General features: G+C 41.0%; 5 protein-coding genes across 9 annotated transcripts in view; 3 read left to right on the forward strand and 2 right to left on the reverse strand.

The window, feature by feature from the left end:
* The window catches only part of LOC133836085 (insulin-like receptor), a 49,941-nt gene extending 39,649 nt beyond the window's left edge, over nucleotides 1–10,292 (reverse strand). Inside the window, 1 exon segment of the mRNA XM_062266382.1 lies at nucleotides 10,069–10,292. The gene's annotated coding sequence lies outside the window, so the exon portion shown is untranslated.
* A 762-nt stretch (nucleotides 10,293–11,054) lies between these two features.
* LOC133836552 (structure-specific endonuclease subunit SLX1 homolog) lies at nucleotides 11,055–14,265 on the forward strand. Of its 2 annotated transcripts, none has more exons than XM_062267118.1 (2): nucleotides 11,055–11,116; nucleotides 13,415–14,265. In XM_062267118.1, the coding sequence occupies exons 1-2, from the start codon at nucleotides 11,104–11,106 to the stop codon at nucleotides 14,263–14,265; spliced, it is 864 nt and encodes a 287-aa protein (XP_062123102.1). In that variant the 5' UTR covers nucleotides 11,055–11,103. The 2 variants fall into 2 exon arrangements, with proteins under 2 accessions (XP_062123102.1, XP_062123101.1); XM_062267117.1 differs by lacking the exon at nucleotides 11,055–11,116 and adding an exon at nucleotides 12,826–12,931.
* LOC133836553 (mediator of RNA polymerase II transcription subunit 31) lies at nucleotides 11,077–12,890 on the forward strand. 4 transcript variants are annotated; one of them, XM_062267120.1, is made up of 4 exons: nucleotides 11,077–11,116; nucleotides 11,343–11,596; nucleotides 11,818–11,907; nucleotides 12,189–12,872. In XM_062267120.1, exons 2-4 carry the CDS (start codon nucleotides 11,569–11,571, stop codon nucleotides 12,806–12,808), a joined length of 738 nt encoding a protein of 245 aa, XP_062123104.1. In that variant the 5' UTR covers nucleotides 11,077–11,116; nucleotides 11,343–11,568; the 3' UTR covers nucleotides 12,809–12,872. The 4 variants fall into 4 exon arrangements, with proteins under 4 accessions (XP_062123104.1, XP_062123107.1, XP_062123106.1 ...); XM_062267123.1 differs by lacking the exon at nucleotides 11,343–11,596 and having other exon boundaries at nucleotides 11,089–11,116; nucleotides 12,189–12,890; XM_062267122.1 differs by lacking the exon at nucleotides 11,077–11,116 and having other exon boundaries at nucleotides 11,132–11,590; nucleotides 12,189–12,890.
* A 17-nt stretch (nucleotides 14,266–14,282) lies between the features above and the next one.
* LOC133836554 (uncharacterized) lies at nucleotides 14,283–15,266 on the reverse strand. Its single transcript, XM_062267124.1, has 2 exons — nucleotides 14,631–15,266; nucleotides 14,283–14,568 (listed from the first exon to the last, which is right to left on the reverse strand). Exons 1-2 carry the CDS (start codon nucleotides 15,103–15,105, stop codon nucleotides 14,312–14,314), a joined length of 732 nt encoding a protein of 243 aa, XP_062123108.1. The 5' UTR covers nucleotides 15,106–15,266; the 3' UTR covers nucleotides 14,283–14,311.
* A 365-nt stretch (nucleotides 15,267–15,631) lies between these two features.
* LOC133836550 (importin-5) lies at nucleotides 15,632–21,617 on the forward strand. The gene is made up of 5 exons (XM_062267114.1): nucleotides 15,632–16,052; nucleotides 17,842–17,991; nucleotides 18,057–19,151; nucleotides 19,212–20,562; nucleotides 20,625–21,617. The coding sequence occupies exons 1-5, from the start codon at nucleotides 15,972–15,974 to the stop codon at nucleotides 21,263–21,265; spliced, it is 3,318 nt and encodes a 1,105-aa protein (XP_062123098.1). The 5' UTR covers nucleotides 15,632–15,971; the 3' UTR covers nucleotides 21,266–21,617.
* The last annotated feature ends 172 nt before the right edge of the window (nucleotides 21,618–21,789 follow it).

A 21,789-nucleotide genomic window follows, 5' to 3' on the forward strand; every position in this document is an offset into this window, starting at 1 on the left:
ACCAGAAAAAGGCAACACGTTTTTTAAAATGTTTTTCCCTTTTTTTTGTGCTTCTTTTGTTTAACGTTTAAGCACGAGGAAGAAAAAATGTTGTTTTGGCACTTAAAGGCCACGCCTTCAGTGCAGTGCAAAGAAAACGGGGAAAAAAATTGGAGTAGCGCTGTTGCTGGTGCCACGCCCCCGCCAACTCCCCAAACAGTCATAAACCAGAGCAGACACAACAACGCCTCAGACAAAAAGAGAAGCACGAGGAGTAAAAGGCTCTATGCAAAAGTCACGTGGGGTGTTGTGTGCGGCACGCGAAGTGCAGTCAAATAAAAAGCATTATAAAAGTAGCAAGAAGGGCAAAAGAAAAATATAACAAAAAAAAGCGCAGCAACAGAAGAAAACTGCTGAAGCAAAGCGAAGCAAATAAATAAATTTGTTGATCTTCATGTTGTTATTGGCTTTTAATTGGGCCCAGCAATGCTTTTAAATACCAGTTTATTTTGCTTGCAATTCACAGTTTGTCTAAAAAATGTATTTTGGTCAAAACAACAAATAAACAGACAGTCAGACAGACGATAGACAGCCAGATGGACGTTCGGACAGACAGACAGACAAACAAACAGGCGCATCGAACCGACGCGTCGCGACAGCATTAAAAATGTGCTGCAGCAGCAGACGTTCTCACACACACGCACACACACATTTACAATATTAGGTTCATGCGCCTGGCAGTAAAGTATCAATTATGGGCAGCGTCATTAACAATCTATCAAAATTTGAGAAAAATTAAGTTTAACTGTATAATGTAGAACTATAATTAATAAAACTAAATTTATTTATTATTAATTATAATTGATTCAATGCTGATATAAATTAATACTATATAAAATCGCATACAATCGATATGCACTGTGCTTAGCATGCCCGAAAATTGCGAGTCGATAATCATGATAACGTTCGACGCATGAACGTAGTAGTAGCGCAGTCAGACGCCGCAAAAATACGAGACATGCACAAAAACCCAAACCCAAAAACAACAACAAACGCAAACAACTGCGACGATTGACGGCGACAGCAGCAGAGGCAGAAGCAGCCGAAGCAGCAGCAACCCTCGAGATGACGTTGACCCCGAAAAATGACGCGAAACGTAATGTGTGAAACGGCAGGCGAATGTGTATGAAAACAAAGTGAAATCTAATAACAAGTGCGAGCAAGAGAGAAACAACACACACACACACTACTTAAAAGAGATAGTAAGGCAGGCAGAGCGAGAGACCGAGAACGAAAATAAGAACAGAATGAAAGTGGAATGAGCGAAAGAGAGACGCAGCAGTGTCGGCGTCTGCGTTTTAAGGATAGACGTGTAAAACGCAATGCGTATAAAAACATGCAGACGAAAGGACGACAACAAAACTCGGAAGCACAGTTAGGCGGCGGCCAAAAGAGAGCGCAGCGCACAACTACTCGTAGAGAGAGAGAGAGCGAAATGAAACACAAAGCGCATGTGCTCGAAAACAACACCGTATCTGTATGTGTGTGAATGTTGTGATAAGGGCGGAAGCAACGCATGCAACAGCAAAACAATAACGAAAGCAACAACAAGAACACAAAAAATCGTCAGTCAGTAGTAAAAAAGGCAGCAGCTAAGCGTACACACAGACGCACACACACACACACACACACATGCATAAATAACAAAATATTTCACATGCAAGCCGCCAAATTTTTGCAGTCAACGAAGCGGCGCAGCGCAGCGCGGCGCGGCGCCGACGTCAACTGCAAAAAGCGCAATGCTTATGAATGAAGGCGCACGCCTGTCCTCAGCTATGCATGTGTATGCGACTGTGTGTGTGTGTGTGAAAATAACGAGAGCGAGAGAGAGAGAGGGCAAAATGGTGTCGTTGGCCCCTGTCTGGGGCGCTGTGTGTTGTAAAAATGTGGTACAGTGACTACCAAAAAATACTAGCGAGTGGCGCGCGTAACGTAGTAAAAAGGCCTAAAGCAGCACAAGAGTAAGAAGGAGAGCAAAAGGATAAAAACGAACACTATGCAAGTCTGTGACGATGACGACGATGATGATGTATTTGTTGTTGTTGATGATGATTATTATGGTAGTGTGGTGTGCTGAAGGGAAGTGCGGTGTAGTGTGTTATTTACTAGTGTCGATGGTGGTGGTTGTAATAAAAATTACGAATGCGGTTGTAAAGTAGTAAAACGTTTGTAAATAGTATGTAGTAGTTTTTTCTTTCTCCCTCTTTTTTTGTTTCTTTTTCCTTGTAGTGACTGCGGCACCAAAATGTAGCAGACCATTGCAAAAAAAAAAAAAAAACTTAACGAGCGCTGTGGGAGGTTAGAGGGAGGGGGTCTAGACGCTAGACAACAACAACATCAAAGGAAGCCGCCTAATTAAAAAGTCATTAAAAAGTTAAAGCCATCGCCTATGCACGCTAATCAAAACATAAATTTTGCACACAACCAGTGAGAAAGAGAGCAGAAGGAGTTCCAAAATGAAAAAAAAAACAAGGCGAAAATTAATTACCTCACGAAACAAACAAAAAAAATAGCTGAAAAGAGAAGCAACAGTCCAATAACAAAAACAACAGCAGCAGCAATCTGCAGTCGCGATGTCAACGCTGCCGTTGGGAACAGCATGGAATTGTGGCTAAAAATAAACTTTGGTGTGCAACAATGTTGCAGAAAGCCAAACAAAGCGACGACGACACATACATACACACATAAAGCACAACACACACACACAAATACATATATGCAAACATAGTGCAAAAGAGCGAGACAGCAAAAAAGCCAAAGCTCTACTCCCCCTCCCCCTCCCTCCCATCAACAGTCTGCCTAGCTGTCTGTCTGCTGAGTGCCGACGACGACTTCTTATTGTTTGGGGAGGGTTTTGGAGCGACGACGACGATGGCGGCGGCGACGGCTAAAAGGAGCAGCCGCAAAAAATATAGAGTGCCGCGACTGGCGCGTGAAGCACGCAAGAGCAAGAAGAAGGCAGAAAGCAAGCTAAGAAAGAAAAGACAACAACAACAAGCAAAACGACGACGACGTCCACTAATCGCTAAATTTACGAGTACAGTTAAAATAAAATCATAAAAATGCCTTTCTCATTGTTGTTGTTATTGCGAGTCACTCAACATACACACACACAAACACACTTACACATATAGACATATTTAGATCCATCTCAGTGTCGTGCTTAGTTTACTTTTTGTTTTACATGATAAAGTAGCGCACACAGCACAAGCGACTGAGCAACTTTGAAGAGAGGAAGAGAACGAGTCAAAGTTAAGCCGCTGTTTTCGATATTATAAGTGACATACCGAAATTGAAGTAATTATGAATATTTATTGAAGAATAATTTCATTGTTAATATATGCTTAGATTTTGACATGTATAAAAAATAAAGAAAGTAATTAATTTTAATTATTACATTAAAAACTTTCATTTAAAATAAGGATGAATGCCGATTGAGATATTCTTACTGCTATATATCGCACCTATCGAAAGTGAAAATATCGATAGTGTCCTATCTACAAGTCAGCTCAAGAAAAAAAGCTCACAACGTATTTACTCACACACATGCAGGCAAAACTCACGCAGCTGTGTGAATTGAAAGTGTCCGTCTGCTGTGCCGGCTTTTTCCATTTCAATGAAGATGACAACAACAACGACCACAACAACAACTAGTACCCACATACATACGCACTTATGCATGTGTATTTGGTGTGGAAAAAGAAGAACAAAAACAACGATAACTTACGACGACAAGCGTTGAAGTTAAAGTAAAGTGGCAGCCCAGAAAAATGTGTGGCGCGTCGTGTGTTTTAATACTCGTTATTTTATACGACCGGGGACAATGGGGAGGAAGAAGCAGCAGCAAGCACAATGCAAAGAGGGAGACAGACGAGAAAGAAAGAGAAGGAATGAGCAAGCGTAGGTGGGGGAAATCTCTTTCATTGGCTTGCGAATAATGCAGTAAAGTCGCAACTGCATTCCATATGCTATGTGCTGACCTATATAAGCAATTAATGAATGGCATAGCACAACGATAAGCTTTAAAATAAATATGCAAAATCCTTGATTACAATTTGTAAGCACGCAAGCGTACGTAAATTAATTCATTAGTCTATCGATAACAACCATCGATAGCGATAAACAACGATTTATGCTCAGTCTAATTTTATCATACAAAATTTTCCAAAAACAATTCAAAATAACAACACACACACACAACCATAATCCAAGAGAATCCAAATTAGGTCACTCAAAGGTCGTTCCACAAGCGTAAGCAATGTGTGAGTGTGGCGCAGCGCCAAGAGGCAGGCAGAGGCGATTAGAAAGCTAAACAAATTTAAAAAAAAAAATCAAAAACTTATTAACTAACAACAATTCAATGGGGGGAGAATAACGCGTCAATGCCGTCAGCACAAATCCTCCAATTCTAAGCAAATAGATATGCAACGCCAAAATACCCACGCATGCTATACAAAAACACACACGCACACACACACATAAGAACAAGAACAATGCTGAGCGGGCATTGGGTTTATCTGTTAATGTTTATAAAATGCCTATAAATAGCAGCAAACGCCAGCGCCAGTGTTAAATACCCGCCCACCCAGCAGCAACGGCTGCAGCGCAGTAGCAGCGACGTTCGCCGCACTCAATGCTCCAAGCGCCATACACACACACACAAACATTCACACACCGTTTCATTCACACAGATGCAAGCGGCGACTTGACCGACTGCAGTCCAGTGAGAGACAGTGTGTGTGCGAGTGAAATGGCAAGCATTCAAATAGAAATGCAACCACGTGTGTTGTTTATTGCACCAGCACACACACACACACACACGCATGTACGCACACCGGCTGCGGCTGCTTTATGAGCGACGTTGATACGTACATACATACATACATACATATAAGCGAACGTCAATACAAAACGGAATCTTTAAAAACAAGAAAAACAAAAACCTGCGCAAAGCAGAATGCCGAAAACGCACACACACTCATATACATGAACGCATCGTGTATATAGAGAACAGAACAGAACAGCGACAACAACAAAAACAAACGTGAAGCGGCCACATTGTTGTTATTGTTATTGCTTTGAGTGGCCACACAGGATAAATTACAAAAATGGTGAGTTGAGAGACGGAGACGGAAAAAGAAAGAGAAGGTGAAAACCGCGTTAGAGGTGTTATCAAGTGCAAATCAGACAATTATATGTCATAATTACAAACACACATGTGGCATTTGTTGTTGTTTGTCATTTTCTAATTTTTTTCTGCTTTTTTTTATAATGACAGTTGTTTATTCTTTTTGATTATTTGTAGTAATATTATTGTTTTGTGCGATATTTTACAAGTGATTCATTCGCATCACACGCTTCGACTCCGCGGCACTTATCACTAAGAGTCTAAGGTCCAAGTAAATAAACAGAGACACGCACACAACTACAAATATTGAGTGTGCGTGTGTGTGTATGTGTGTTGTTGCCGCCTACGCATAAACACAGCACTACAACACAATCGTAATCACAATTTATGGTTTTCACAATATGATTTAAAAAAAAAATGCCAACACTGGAGATAGACAGTCGGCGCAGTGTGAGAGGGAGCGAGAGAGAGCAAGGTGTGACAGGCGGGCGATGATGACGTGGTGTTGTTCTTCAGATGCTAAACGGGGGCGTTGGCGGTGGTTCATATAAGTGAAGTTGCGAGGGGGCGGTGTACGCACATCTTGTGATCATTTTTAAGTGGCTTTTTTGGCAAGTGTCACAACAATTATGAATACTTGATAAGTATAGACAGACATTGCGTTGCACGCACTTTAATTCATTCCATTTAAATCAAAGTACAAATTTAATGCCCCCTTATCATTATCATGCTGTTATTAAAGCTGTCGAAAGTTAATGCTTTAAAATGTATTGAACGTCGAATTATTATTTTCAATTATATAGAACACTTTATTTTTAATAGATTTCAAATTATACAAGAATACATATTTATATTCTTGTATATTCGACGATAAAGTCAAATTTATTTTTGACTGATTATTCAATTCAATTGAATACGATTGTTATGTTTATATTCGCAACCTTTTATGTTTTTTATATATTCTATTTCCCTCAATATATGATTCTTTAAATAAATTTGTTTACATACAATATTATAAAATAATCATCTTTATATTAAAATGTTTTTAAGTCAAGAGAAATATTTGCTAGTCAAGCGACTTGAAAAGTTTCAGTAACTTAAAATAATCATCAATCGATTATCTAACAATTTTTTTTTATATTCCTAACATTTTTACAATGTTCTATATTTGAAATGCGTAAACAAAACAAAAGCCATTTAAACTTAATCTATAAGAATGTGTGGAATACAATGATGTAATATAATTTGCTAATCTAATATAATTCTGTGACGAAGGTGACACATTGCGTGGAGAGCTTGTCTTTCATCCAAACTGGTTCTAGATGGTTCTACATTATTGCGAAACCAGAAGTATCTAGATCCTTTAAATGATCATTGAGCATTATTCTTAGTGATTATTCAGTTTGAATTTAATTTGGCAAATGTTTGTTTTATAAGGCATTGCCTTAATTGGTAAGGTTATGTTATGAAGAACGAGAGCAGTACTGATATTTTTTGCTCGTATCCAAACAACACAATGTACCCAATCTATTCAAATATACTTTTGGTGTATGACTAACATTAATTATACTTATCTACACGCACACACATGCAAAACATAGAACTTGAGAGACATATATTCAAAGCCCGCATCTGTCTCTCTTGAGCAGAGTAGAGCAGAGTAGAGAACATTGAGTCATTTGAAAAAAATGCTATGCTACGATTTCTGAGAACGTGACCCACACTCGGACCTCCTCGCCCCCCCTGCCCCATCCACTGCTGTCTTCTTTTGCTACCCCTTCCCTTTACCGCTCCCCTGGCGCCCTGACATGCTGGCATCGTTGACCTCAATTCCAATAATATAAAAAAATACAAGAAAACAGCAACAAACATCACAACAAGCTTTGCTTCACACACACACGCACACAAGCGCACGCATTTGTCAACAGCGAAACAATGAAAGTCGCAAAGCTTTTAACAACACCAACAACAACAACATCGAAAATAGTAGCAACAGCATCGAAAGCAACCAAATTGCGTAATTGATACCATTTTTGGTGTTGTGCGCGCCTCCTAAAAGAGAACTGTCAACAAGCAAAGCAAGCGAGCAACAAGAAAATGTGTGTGTGAGCTTTGGAGCTATAAATATGTATTAGAAAACCCGCCTAAGTTCAAGGCCAAGCAGCCGCAGTGTAGCATATGCAATAACAACAACACCAAAAGCAAGCAGTAAACGCAGCAAAAAAAAAACTGCAACAACAAAAACACACATGTATTGAAAACAAAAAAAAATGTGTTTTTACCGTCACACTGCGAAAAAGGTCAATGACACCTGCCAGTTTGTCTCGCTTAACCAACACACACAAACAAAACAAAACACACACACACAGGCACACGCATTTACACATACAGAGAGCAGGCATACACACACATACATATGCACATGTACATGGTCATCAAGTCGCTTCGCTCTCTTTTTTCTTGTTGTGCTTGCACACGCGCGCCGTTTAGACATGTGGTCAAAGTATTGTTGTTGTTGCTGTAGCTGTTTTGGTTTTTGTTCTTGTTCTTCGTACTCTGCTAATTAGTGTGGCCAAATTATGCGCCAAAATTTCCAATGAGTTGCCACCTTGTGGTGAATTTGTATGTGTGCATGCGTTTGTGTGTGTGTGCGCCTGTGTGTGTGTGTGATATTCGCCTGTCATACGTCATAAAAAAATAGCGATCGCTTTTGACGTCGACGTTGACGTCGCTGCCGACGTCGCATAAACAATTTCCGGTTTTACTATATACAAAAAAACAACAAAAAAAAGTTGGCCGGTCCCTGTGTTGTTTTTCAACAATTTTGTTTTTGCGGCAACTTATTTTTGTCACACACTCGCAACACACACATGCAAACTCGATTTAAAAATAAATAAATTACACAGAAAGCGAACGCACAAACACAGACACACACATGTACATATATGATCACACATACATCGAAAAAACTACGCATGTTAAACTTTTCGACAACATTCCTTGTGCTGCCGCTGCTGATGTTGGCGTCGTCAAAAATAATATTATGATTAATACAAAGGCATTTTATGGCATTTCTTAATACGTTCATCATATACTTATGTACGCACACACACACACACACACACACACGCGGGCTCGCAATAAAATTGATATAGAAGAAAGAACAACGTACACAGCAAGTGGGGAATTGTTGTTGTTAATGTTGTAGATGAGCGAGAGCCGAACGCACAGCGGTATGCCAATTACTGCTACGCTTTTTAATTAGCAGACACCCCAACCCACCCCACTCCACCACACCATAATCTAGTTCACCCCACCCCAAAGGCATCGTACTCGACTCCCACCCTACCTCACCCCATCTCACCACAACGGAATACTTTCTAGTTCACCCCACACCACACCATAAAGACGCCTACTCACCAACTACGCAAAAGAAAGAGAGCTACTTGCACACGATTTAGTTCAACAGTGAATATCGGTTATATGCTGCATCCCTTTCATGCAAATACGTTTTAAATGCGCACAATTGAATTTCTATAATTACTAGCCAAAATAATCGGTTTTATAGAAAGACCATGATCATGTTAACACCGCACAAACTCTACATAATATCGATCTCTATTTATTAATTCATTTCAATTAATTAAGAAATGTTTTAAAGCCCTTTTATATGGATCATAATAAGGGTTCAGCTAATTTCAGATGATTTGCTTATAGTAAATTCATTCCACATCTTATGGCTATTGTTGCATCTAAGCAATATATACTGTAGTTGCCGTGCAATTGTCTTGTTGTTGTTATTATTATTTGTGGTTTTCGCGCTTCCTTCGCACTTTTGCTTTTCTTGCTGCATTCACACTTCCCACACTCCCGCATACAAAATGTACTGTCAGAGAGCGCACTACTAAAAGAGAGAAGGCTATCCCACAGAGCAAGAGAAAGGCAGCGCAAAGAGCACAAATAAATCAAGAGCGAGAGCGCGCCGAGTGTGTGTGCAAGTGAGATGCCGGAATGAGGTTTTTGTTTTGCTATTTTGCTCACATACACACATACACGCTCACTAGACAACATCGCTCTGTTCTGCTGCTGCTGCGCTGCTCATTCACAAAACGAGACGACGTCGGCGGCGGCGGCGACAAAGACGAAGCACAAGATATGATAGATATGGAACAACAACAACAAGAGTACCGCATAAATTTCTGCTGCGTAGTAATTTTTCGAGTATGTTTGTATTTGTATATACATGCATATACACACAGATAGACACGCACACGCATTTACAATGTATTTACCTTTTTTTGCATTCTTGTTAAGCATTTCTGTTTGTTTATGCTGCACTTTGCACACGAATACACATACGCCCACAACTACACACACATACATAAATAACTTTGCGTATATGTATATAATGATTGTTTGTATGTATGTATGTAGAACGAGGCCCACTTTTTGTGTATTTTTATTTTGGTATCGATTTCAAAATAAAACGACGCACTTTCCTAGATGCAGGCGTAATTCAATTTTTATTCGCTTTCAACTTTTTGCTTACTCTTTTTGTTTTATATATTCGCGGGCTTTCTTTTTGCGCCGCAACTTCACAACATTTCTTCGCTGCTCACTTTGTGTATACATTCATTTCATTTTATTCATTTATTTTGCCGCTTCTAGTGAATTTTATTTTGCACCTCGCGCGCGCACATACACACACCCAAACTCAGGCATACGCACACAACACACACACCAACACTCTCGTACGCACACTCACAGACACTCGTCGTTTGCATGTATGTATGTATGTGTGTACCTACATACATTTGTATGTATGTAGCAATTGATGTACATGTGTCGGCGGCACACGCACTTGTGATTTCTTGGAATTTACTCACTTCTTTTGCACTTACTTTTCATTTATCTTCTTATATGATTCGGGATTATTACTTATTTTGTATATATTTTTTATTCTCAATATATACAATATATTTTCCATGCACACAAGCACACAATATGTATTTATATTTCTTGCAACGAATTTGTAAAACGATATTTTGTTCGGGAGCAACAAACAAACAAGCGTCCGCGACACCGACACGACGTCCGCACGCTTCAAATGCCAGAATACGAATGAGCGGCAAAACAAAATTGATGAAATTCACAGAGTGCGCTCGCTCTCGCGCTCTTCCTAGCTCTCTTGATGTGCTAGTGAGAGAAAAATCGCAAAGAGTGCAAGTAAATCCTCTCTGTATATTATTTGTGGTACAGCCCTGGTAAACAAAACAAGCAACAGCTGATCGTTGTGGTTCAGCCCTCCTCCTTCATTATGTTGATATTTACTTTTTAAATTATTATCTTTTAACGCAATACAATTGCTTGGTGGCCCGTTGTGGTTGTAACATCTTATCGCCGAATTTTCATTAGATTGTATTACTTTGGTATATTTAGATCATTTATACGGCATAAATGCCAAAAGAAGTTGGCCACATTGTAATCTGACCGGTAACGTAAGCGCGGCGTTCTCGGTGATTTTATATGCGAGTCCCTGGTATTAAACACCAAAATGTATAGTTGAAAAAACAAGCCCTTAATTTTAGTTCTTAGAAATAATTTTTACAGAATTTTGTTAATTAAGGAACAATTTAAATGGAATATTTTATTTTAGCCTTAACGCAAAACTAATTTAAAAATTGCGTCGTGTAGCAATTGGGTCACACTCCGACGTGAATGTTAAAAAAGCTTTCAAGGGCTTTATATTCTTTTAAGAGAGATATAAGTTATTTAATAAGAACTATACCGTAATCAACTAACAAAATTCGTTAATTGTTAAATTATTGTGCTGCAAATAAACATCGATATTTGCTCAAAAAGAATCGATATTTAAGTAAATTGTAAAAACAACGCAGTATCGATAGTGGCATCGATGTTTATCCATCTCTAATGTCATGAACACTTACGGTTTGTAGATGAAAAAACAAATTTAATATTTATATTTCAACAAAATATAAAACAAAAAAGAATATCATCGAACATATTAAAGCAGCGACAGCGAGTTTCGTATTTGATTATCGTTTTTAAGTGCCGTTCAACACCGTTTTATGTTTTCTCGTATGCGCTTCTGTTCAATATCCTTTTCTTTTCTTGCCATTTTTTTTGCCCACCTCTCATTCACACGCACACACAGACACATAGACCGAGACATCGAGACAAGAGATTTGTGAACATTTTTATGTGTAATTCTTTGTATAATTTTGTGTTATGTACAATTTTGAAGCACACGAGCAAAATCACCACAACACCTCTAGCAAAAGCACATCCACAACACCTGAAGAATTAGCAATCAAACAACAAACAAACTGAAAAAACGCAAAAACAGCATCGAAACCCTTTCCACCACAACAGCTAGAAAAATGGCCAAAATGTACGGAAAGGGTAAGAGTAAGTAAACCAAAAAAACAACCACAAATAAAATACAACAATAACAATAGAAAAAAATATAAGACACATCTTGCATTTCACGTTACTTTAATTATAATTTGTATATCGTACATGTAATTTAGTCTTAGAGCTGTTGTTAAATGCATTTTTAATGACTACAAAATGTAGTTTATCAAACAAATAATTAACATATTTTTTACGTTTTACATTAATTTATTTAGCGGCCATCGAGTCGGAGGAACAACAAAAACGACGCTGGCAAATCGAATTGGAGTTTGTTCAGTGCCTCTCCAATCCCAACTATCTCAACTGTAAGTTTATTATTATTATATTAAGTTATATTCTTTAAGAGCTATTCGGCTGCGCAAAATATTTTATAACATCTAAATTTCAACTCCTAATTATTTCAAATGATTAATTAAAATCGTTCTGATTGTGTATTTCCGAGTCAAAAATGATAGCAAAGATTACAATCTGTGCTTAGCGAAGACACAAACCAGTTACAATTGTAGCAAATTAAATTATATGTTTTAAGTTATGTTTTCAGTTTAATTTTATGATCGTTGAACTAAACATTTTGCTTATTTTGCAGTTTTGGCGCAACGCGGCTATTTTAAGGACCCTTCGTTCATCAACTACCTCAAGTATCTGCAGTACTGGAAGGAGCCCGACTATGCCAAGTATTTGATGTACCCGATGTGCCTATATTTTCTCGATCTGCTGCAATACGAGCACTTTCGCCGCGAGATCGTCAACAATCAGTGCTGCAAGTTCATCGATGATCAGGCCATTCTACAGTGGCAACATTACACGCGCAAGCGCATAAAACTGATCAATTCGGTGCAAGAGAATGCAGCGGCTGCCGCAGCAGCAGCTGCAGCTGCCCAGCAACAACCACAACAGCAGCAGCAGCAACAACAACAGCAGCAACAAAGCAATGGTGGCCCTAATGAGGCAGCAACAGTGACTGGCACCGAGGCAACAAATCCTCAACAACAGGCAACGCTACAGAATGGCGATAGCAACTCTACAACGCAAGCCACACAACAAGCACAACAACAACAACAGCAGCAGCAACAACAACAATTGGCTCAGCCGACACAAACGCAGACGCAGCTTCAGTTGCCAGTTGCTGTCTCGCAACAGCAGCAGCAGCAGCAACAAATCAATGGCCTTGCCCCAAGTGGAGCCATTAAATTAGAATTAAATTAGCAAATTAAACTGCTAAAAAAACAAAATGAACATAATAAACTAGATATAAGCAAATGATGAAGAGCAACAAAAAACATGTTTTGCAATGTCTAATATACAGAAAATTGTGGCTGAAGCAAGGCAGTTACAAAATGTTGAAGAAAAGAAAAAGAAATGATGTTATACAGAGGCAGTTAATGCTAAATAGTTTCTGAAACAAGGTAGTTAATCGATCTAGAAATACTTTAATTGATGTATTCAAACTCTGTTATAGAGCAGGAATTAGTATAGAAAGCATAAGCCTTTGAATATTGATGAGCTTATTGCAGTTTAGATAGATTAATCTTGAAAATATTGAAGCTGAAATACTTTCAATGTATCTTCTCTGTCGCGTTATTTTCAAAATCTAGCAGATGATGTTGTGGAAAGGTACTTTAATTCCATGGAAATCGCTTAACTACTATTCTCCTCTCGCAGTTCATGATCTAGGAATACTTTTCTTTAAATTATACTTCAAATATCCTTGTTGATCAACGTTCTCTTCTCCCTTCACTCTTGCATCGCTGCTTTAAAATGTTTGATGTGTGTTACCCAATTTACAATTTTATTCACAAATGCATTTCGCAGGCTCTCACGAGGACCTGGCACAAAAGGGTCACTTCTACGGCGTCTATTTGCTTTGCAGCCAGAGTCTGGAGCAACGCTATCATGGCAAATGCTATGTGGGCTTCACCGTCAATCCCAAGCGACGCATCCGTCAGCATAATCGTGGCTGTGACTTTGGCGGCGCACGCAAAACTAGCAAAAAGGGTCCCTGGCAGATGGTGATGATTGTGCATGGATTTCCCAACAACATTGCGGCCCTACAATTCGAATGGGCGTGGCAACAGCCCACACTATCGACACGCCTCAAAATCTTTCCGGAGTTGAAACGCAAGCAGTCCAAAGAGTCGCATTTTGAGTACAATTTTCGCATACTCAATCGCATGCTGAACGTGGGTCCTTGGCATCGCTTGCCGCTCACTGTCCGCTGGCTAGAAACGGATTATGAGCGCAGCTTTCCCATTGAGCTGCCGCAACACATGAGCATTGTCAGTGGCAAAGTGGCCATAACAGCATCGCAGCGAAAGCAACATTTAGATTGTCCAGCGACAACAACCATTTGGGCACCTGAATGTCATCTGTGTATGGAACGCATTGAGCAGCCAGAACGTTCACGTCTGGGTTGCTTGAATGCCAGTTGCCGGTTGACTTGTCATATGCTGTGTTTGGCGAACTATTTGCTAGGTGATCAACCGGGTCAATACATTCCCATTGGCGGCGAGTGTCCGTTGTGTGAGACGCACCTCATCTGGGCAACGTTGCTGCAACGCAAGCGTCTAGGATTAGGAGGTGGTGAGGCCCAGGATCAAGAGGACTCTGCTGATGAGTTGAGCGACGTGCCTGATGTGGACAGCGATGTGGAGTTAAGTGATTAAAGAGAGAGAGAGAGAGCTATAATATATGCATTCTTTAATGTTGTCATCATAAATCGTCTAGAGGTTTTAATTGTTGTCGAATGTTGCTGAGTATCTCTTTGTATTGCTGCAGTTGTTGCAGCATCTGACGTTTCTCTTGCACATAATATTCACGAGGCATTTGCACATAGTGTTTGCCCTTAACTATTATTGTTTGCACTTCCGAGGCATCCAAGAGCTGTTGATCATCATCGTCCAATGGTGAGGGAGGCGCTGGGGAGGGGGACCGTGGACGTTTGCGTGTTGGAGACGGCACAACGTTGACTTCAATTGAAATATGGCAATATGAGTAAAGTTTTAAAATTCATGGATCAATCATAACTCACTTTGCTTCAGCTGCTCTGTTGATTCCAATAGCACCACATTGTCCAGTGTGAGTTGATCGTCATCCAGTTCGATGTAGAAGCTTTGTGCGGTCTTGGTGGCTTTCTTTGGGCTGCAGATTTCTATATTCCCATTGTCGTTTGACTTGATGTAAACGTTTTCGTGACTTAGAGATAACTCTGCGCTCTCATTGGGATCATCTACATCCTCGGCGTTTTCATAGGCAATGGGCAACGCTTCGCCAATGAGCGTCGTGCGATGCTTGGTCACGGATAAATATTTACTGTCGAAATGCTTGGAGCACATATACAATTGTTTGGCGCCAATTTTGGGATGTACTTGGCCGAGCAGACGCCACAGCTCGGCACGCTTGGCATCCTTGGGGAAGGAAAACAAGGTGACATCGCTACAGGCGGAATTATCCACGCGAGAGTAGAAATTATGGCAATCTCTGTAAACGCAGATGCGTGTGGTCATTATTCAAATCGTACAACAATAAAGAAAAACAAACTAAAAATTTCAAGTGTTTAGGATAACAGCTGTGTTGTTACTGCCCTGCAGCTGACGCTCTTATGCAGCCCTAGTAAACGGCATTATTCGTTTGAAATACACGGTCAAGAAATGCAGAACATTGTTTTTTGTTTATTACAATATTCTACAAAGAAAATACAAGAACACTAACGAAAAACAATTTCTTTTGACTGCAAAAGCTGCGATTTTAAGAGCTGCCGCCATGCGAGCGTTGCTGTTCAGCCCTGGCAAAAGTCGTTAAGCGTTTGACATAAACGATGACAACTGTTCGCAAATTTTATTTGAAGAATTAGTTTTTGTTATTCATATTTTGTATATATTTAAGATTTTTCGAAGCTTTCATTTTATATAAATACGTCCATTTATTTTGACGTATGCTAGACTTATCGAAATTGCGATACATTTGCGACAGTCTGGCAACAATTGCTGGCGCCTTTCTGTAGCGTGCTTTCTTGCCAAGCCAGTATTGTCAAAGCGCGCCACATATTGTGTGCACCAAATTTCCAGCAATTTAAAATAAGAAAATATATTGGATCTAAATTTTGTAGAATAATTTTGCTACATTGTAAACGTAATAGTCGATTTTGCTCCAAAGCCACCGGTGTTAAGTGCATTATTAACGCATCGGAAAATAACATACGCCTACACTACGAATTATTTGAGATTTTTGGCAACCCGGCATTGTGTCGTCTGTTGTTCTGCTCTTTTTTTAAGCGGCTTCGTCGCGTGAACATTGTGTGAAAAGAGTAGTGTGTGGTGTTTTTGAGAATCGTCTTTTTAAAACACATTTTGTGAAAACTGCGAAATCAAAAATGGCTGCGGACCAGGCACACTTCCAAAACCTTCTCAACTCCTTGTTGTCCATGGACAATGAAGTTCGCAAACAGGCAGAGGTAAGTGTTGATTTCTCTTTGCCCCACAAAAAAAAATAAATGCATCTCCGAAATTGACTAAATCATTTTACGAACTGCGCAATATTTTGCATATATTATAAGCAGCGAATGAAATTCGTTTATCCACCGACCAAGACAATTGTTTAAACAATAATTTTCAACAAAGATAAATTGGGGAAAATGTTGATATAATACGTTGGGATGCCCTGAATCATCGCGTATGAAGAATTCTATTTGAAACCACACACAAAACGTGTTTTTGCTTTCCGTTTTAGCTACGACATTCGCATGTCGTTCGCATGGGTGTGTGCTACATTTGAATGTGTGAGTGCGCCTCATGTCTGCTGCTGTATAAGTATGTGTGTTTTTGGTGTGTAAAGTGGTGCACAAAACGGAAAGACAATTTGTACAATTTGTGTATGGATGGGGAAAAGGAATGAAATATAATGTATTTTGATCATTTTTCTTTGTCGAAAATTTATTAAACGGATGCACAAACGAACACACGCATATTTCTAGCACGTTTGCTCGAAACGGAAACAAAGCACAGCTGCAAAAAAGAATTATATACCTATTTATTGCTAAATATGACGCATGGTCTGAAATGCAATCTGTTCTATCAGTTGCTATATGTACCTAGAGTTATTTGTGTGTACATATATTGAATTATTTTTCGCTGTCTGTGCTTCGATAGCGCGACGTCGACAGTCACACGCACCACACACACACACACACACAGCTGTTGTTGACCTTGGCGCCACCCACGCCACGCGCTGCCTTGTACTGCATTTATTTACATTTACATACACACGTGCAAGCACATACTCATTCATGTGTATGAGTATGCGTGCAAGTAGTTCAGAGTTCATGTCTAGGAAACTGACAGCACTTTCAACTTTTCACACTGTCCAACAAAGAGCGCAAGGTGAAATGCCAAAAAAACAGGCTCAGTAACAATTACACACGCACACTAACAACGGCTTGATAACTATGAGCGCTAGATGGCGCTAATACCGCGCCCTTTTGCTCGCTATAAACACGGTAGCTTTTTCATCTAAAGAACTTCTCTTTGCATAATTTATCTGTTATTAATGCAAATCCTACAAAAATTGTCGAATATTTTATTATTTAATTCAACACATAATTTATTTAAAATGTACATTGCGTAGATGAGTTTTGCGCAGCTTCGTTAACGAACAATAAAAATTAATTAATATTCATGGGACCTACCAAATTCCTTTGTTCATATTGAGAAATTTAATTGCTTTTAATTAGCGGCACAGAAACGTTTCCTTATACCTGTTACATGCGTGATCATATCATCATAGTACCTTTATTTTTAATTTGTGTTGGGTATAACAAGATTAATATTTGCATAGATATGGGACACTTTTGGTTTTCGCTTTTTTAGCACACTGATAATTTAATATCATTTGTATAAATAGATTCTGGTCGCATTTCCAGACAAATATTAAGGGGCATTGTTTACAATTCTAAGAAATGTAGTTTAAACCTGCAATTCTTAAGAATGATCACATTAGTACTTCTAAGTAAATAAATGAAAGTTAATCTGCTAACTTAGGCAATAATTAGTGAAAATATCAGTAAATGTGTAAACAACATATCTTTAAGCATTTTTTGAATGACTTACAAATTACTAAAGCTGGAAAGATCAATGAGACTGAAGATTAGGGATTAAGATGAGAAATGCTTTTATAACTTTCATAGAATCCCTAAAAAAACGATATATAACCGATCTCTTGTCTACTTCCGTAAATCTCAATTCAAGGATACGTATAACAATCTGTCGCGGGACTTGAAGGTAACACATTTGCTGGGCAATCTTCACAATGGTCAACAATCGGAGGAGGCACGTCAAATGGCCGCTGTTCTCTTGCGTCGTCTCTTCACATCCGAATTTCTAGAATTCTACAAAGAGGTAAACTAGAAAATATGCCTGGATTAAATGCAATATTTAACCATATGTTTGTACAACCTTTGTAGCTGCCTGTGGACTCGCAGAATCAGCTGTTGCAGCAAATTCTGATGGCCGTGCAACAGGATGTGACGCCACAGTTGCGTCGCAAGATTTGCGAAGTCATTGCCGAGGTGGCACGCAATCTCATCGACGAGGATGGCAACAATCAGTGGCCCGACATTTTGCAATTTCTGTTCCAATGCGCCAACTCACCAACATCACAGCTCCAGGAGTCGGCGCTGCGCATCTTCACCAGTGTGCCATCGATCTTTGGCAACCAGGAGGCGCAATACATGGATCTGATCAAACAGATGCTGGCCAAGAGCATGGAGAATGCCGGCGATGCCGAGGTACGCGTCCAGGCTGTTCGTGCCATTTGCGCATTCATTCTGTATCACGACAAGGAGAAGGAGCTGTCGGTGTACAAGCATTTTGGTGATCTGTTGCCACGCATGCTCGCGATCACTGGCGAAACCATCGAGGCTCAGGATGATCAGAGTCTGCTCAAGCTGCTCATCGAGATGACCGAGAACTGCCCGAAGTTTTTGCGTCCACAGCTAGAGAACATTTTCGACATGTGCATGAAAGTGTTTAGCTCGCAGGACTTTGAGGATAGCTGGCGTCACTTGGTGCTCGAGGTGATGGTCTCGCTGTCCGAGAATGCCTCCGCCATGGTGCGCAAGCGTGCCGAGAAATACATCATTGCATTGATTCCATTGGTGCTGCAAATGATGACGGATCTGGATGAGGAACCCGATTGGGCCACCACCGATATTATCAATGAGGATGACCACAGCGATAACAATGTGATTGCCGAGTCATCGTTGGATCGTTTGGCCTGCGGCCTAGGTGGCAAAATGGTGTTGCCCCAGGTGATGGCCAGTTTGCCGGCGATGTTGAATCACACCGATTGGAAGCATCGTTTTGCCGCCTTGATGGCCATCTCGGCCATCGGCGAGGGTTGCCACAAGCAAATGGAGGGCATCCTTGATCAGGTGATGTCCGGTGTACTCAACTATCTGCGTGATCCCAATCCACGTGTGCGTTATGCCGCCTGCAATGCCATCGGCCAGATGTCGACCGACTTTGCGCCCAACTTTGAGAAGAAGTTCCACGAGCAGGTGAGTCTGAGAGTTTCCTAAAGTCGATGGAATACAACTATAACTTGTTAATCCTTGCAGGTTGTTCCCGGTTTGCTGCTCCTGCTGGAGGATGAGGCAAATCCACGTGTGCAGGCACACGCTGGCGCTGCGCTTGTGAATTTCAGCGAGGATTGTCCCAAGAACATATTGACACGCTATCTGGACGCCATCATGGCCAAACTGGAGGCCATTCTCAACTCCAAGTTCAAGGAGCTGGTCGAAAAGGGCAACAAGTTGGTGCTCGAGCAAGTGGTCACCACCATTGCCTCTGTCGCCGATACATGCGAACATGAGTTTGTCGCCTACTACGACCGTTTGATGCCTTGCCTCAAGTTCATCATTCAGAATGCCAACTCTGAAGATTTGCGCATGCTGCGTGGCAAGACCATTGAATGTGTGAGCTTGATTGGCTTGGCCGTGGGCCGTGAGAAGTTCATTGGCGATGCCGGCGAAGTGATGGACATGCTGTTGAAGACGCACTCCGAGGGTGATCTGCCTGATGATGATCCGCAGACATCGTACTTGATCACCGCCTGGGCACGCATGTGCAAGATCCTGGGCAAGCAGTTTGAGCAGTATTTGCCCCTCGTTATGGGTCCGGTGATGCGCACCGCTGCCATGAAGCCAGAGGTGGCACTGCTCGACAACGAGGAGGTCGAGGACATTGAGGGCGATGTCGAGTGGTCGTTCATTACGCTGGGCGAGCAACAGAACTTTGCCATACGCACCGCTGGCATGGAGGACAAGGCTTCCGCTTGCGAAATGCTCGTTTGCTATGCGCGTGAGTTGAAGGATGGCTTTGCTGAATACGCCGAGGAGGTGGTGCGTCTAATGGTGCCACTGCTGAAGTTCTACTTCCACGATGGTGTGCGCTCCGCTGCCGCTGAATCGTTGCCCTATTTGTTGGATTGCGCCAAGATCAAGGGCCCACAGTATCTGGAGGGCATGTGGCTTTATATTTGCCCCGAATTGATCAAGGTGATCAGCACTGAACCCGAGCCCGATGTGCAATCCGAGCTGTTGAATTCATTGGCCAAATGCATTGAGACCTTGGGCGCCAACTGCTTGAACGAGGCATCCATGAAGCAGGTGCTCGAGATTGTCAACAAGTTTGTGACCGATCACTTTGAGCGCGCCGACAAGCGTTTGGCTGTCCGCACCGAGGAGGATTACGACGATGGCGTCGAGGAGGAGTTGGCCGAACAGGATGATACCGATATCTATATTCTGTCCAAGATTGTGGACATTATTCATGCGTTGTTCTTGACGAGCAAGGCACAATTCTTGCCTGCCTTTGAGCAGGTGGCACCATTGTTTGTCAAGCTGCTGGATCCCAATCGTCCATTCGCCGATCGCCAGTGGGGATTGTGCGTATTCGATGATCTGATCGGTAAGAAATTTATAATTAATAATTTTAGTATTCCTTTGCTAATTCTTTATTTATCCTTATAGAATTCTGTGGTCCCGCTGCTTTGCCGTATCAGCAAATCTTTGCGCCCGCTCTGCTGCAGTATGTCGTCGACAAGTCGCCGGAAGTGCGCCAAGCAGCCACCTATGGCTGTGGTGTCCTGGGACAATTTGGTGGCGATCAATTTGCCCTCACATGCGCTCAGTTCATTCCACTGCTCGTCCAGGTCATCAACGATCCCAAGGCCCGCGAGGTGGAGAACATCAATGCCACCGAGAATGCGATCTCAGCGTTTTCGAAAATATTGAAATACAACAAGTCGGCATTGACCAATGTGGATGAGTTGATCGGCGCCTGGTTCACGTGGCTGCCAACATCGGAGGACACCGAGGAGGCCGTGCACATCTATGGTTACCTTTGCGATCTGATTGAGGGCAACCATCCGGTTATACTGGGCGCCAACAATTGTAATCTGCCTCGCATTGTCTCCATCATTGCTGACACCTTCTGCACCGATTTGGTCGAAGCCAAGACACCGACAGGAACCCGCATGCTCACCATTGTCAAGCAGATTGAATCCAATCCCGATGTCATGCAGGCCTGTGCCAGCACATTGAGTCCCGAACAGCAGCAGGCACTGCAGGAAGCCTATCGGGAATTGGCCACAGCAGCGGCGTCAACCTAAACTGGGTGGGAGAACAGCGAACCCCAGTTCACACGCCTAAATCCCTAATTCTCCTCTAGAGCAGCGCTTCAGGCACGCATCGAGAAAAGAAAACAAAAAAACAATTCTAGGATTTATATATACATATATATACTTAACTTTGCAAAGATTATGGAAAATGTACTAATCTGAAAAACAAAAACTATTTAAGGAGAAGAAAAAAGATGTATACACTGTATATGCTATGGTAGAGAGCATATACAATTTCTATATATATTTATATATTGTGATTTCAAATCGAAAAAAAAATACAAAACAAACTCTCGTCTCCCGGTCCCGCAAGGGAACGCCTTTGGAAGGAAAAAATCCCCCCCCAAGAAAACAAGAAGAAAAAGTCTGCGTCTCGTTTGAACTTGACAATGTTGAATTGCAAAATTCCAGTAGTTTATTTTCGTTATATAAAAAACAAGAACGTTTTTTCATATGTAATATGCATACATTTTATATTTATATATATATACATATATATGGCCATCTCCTTTCGC

The sequence above is a fragment of the Drosophila sulfurigaster genome, chromosome 2R (assembly GCF_023558435.1).
Source record: "Drosophila sulfurigaster albostrigata strain 15112-1811.04 chromosome 2R, ASM2355843v2, whole genome shotgun sequence".
In the NCBI taxonomy this organism is placed as follows: Eukaryota; Metazoa; Arthropoda; class Insecta; order Diptera; family Drosophilidae; genus Drosophila; species Drosophila sulfurigaster.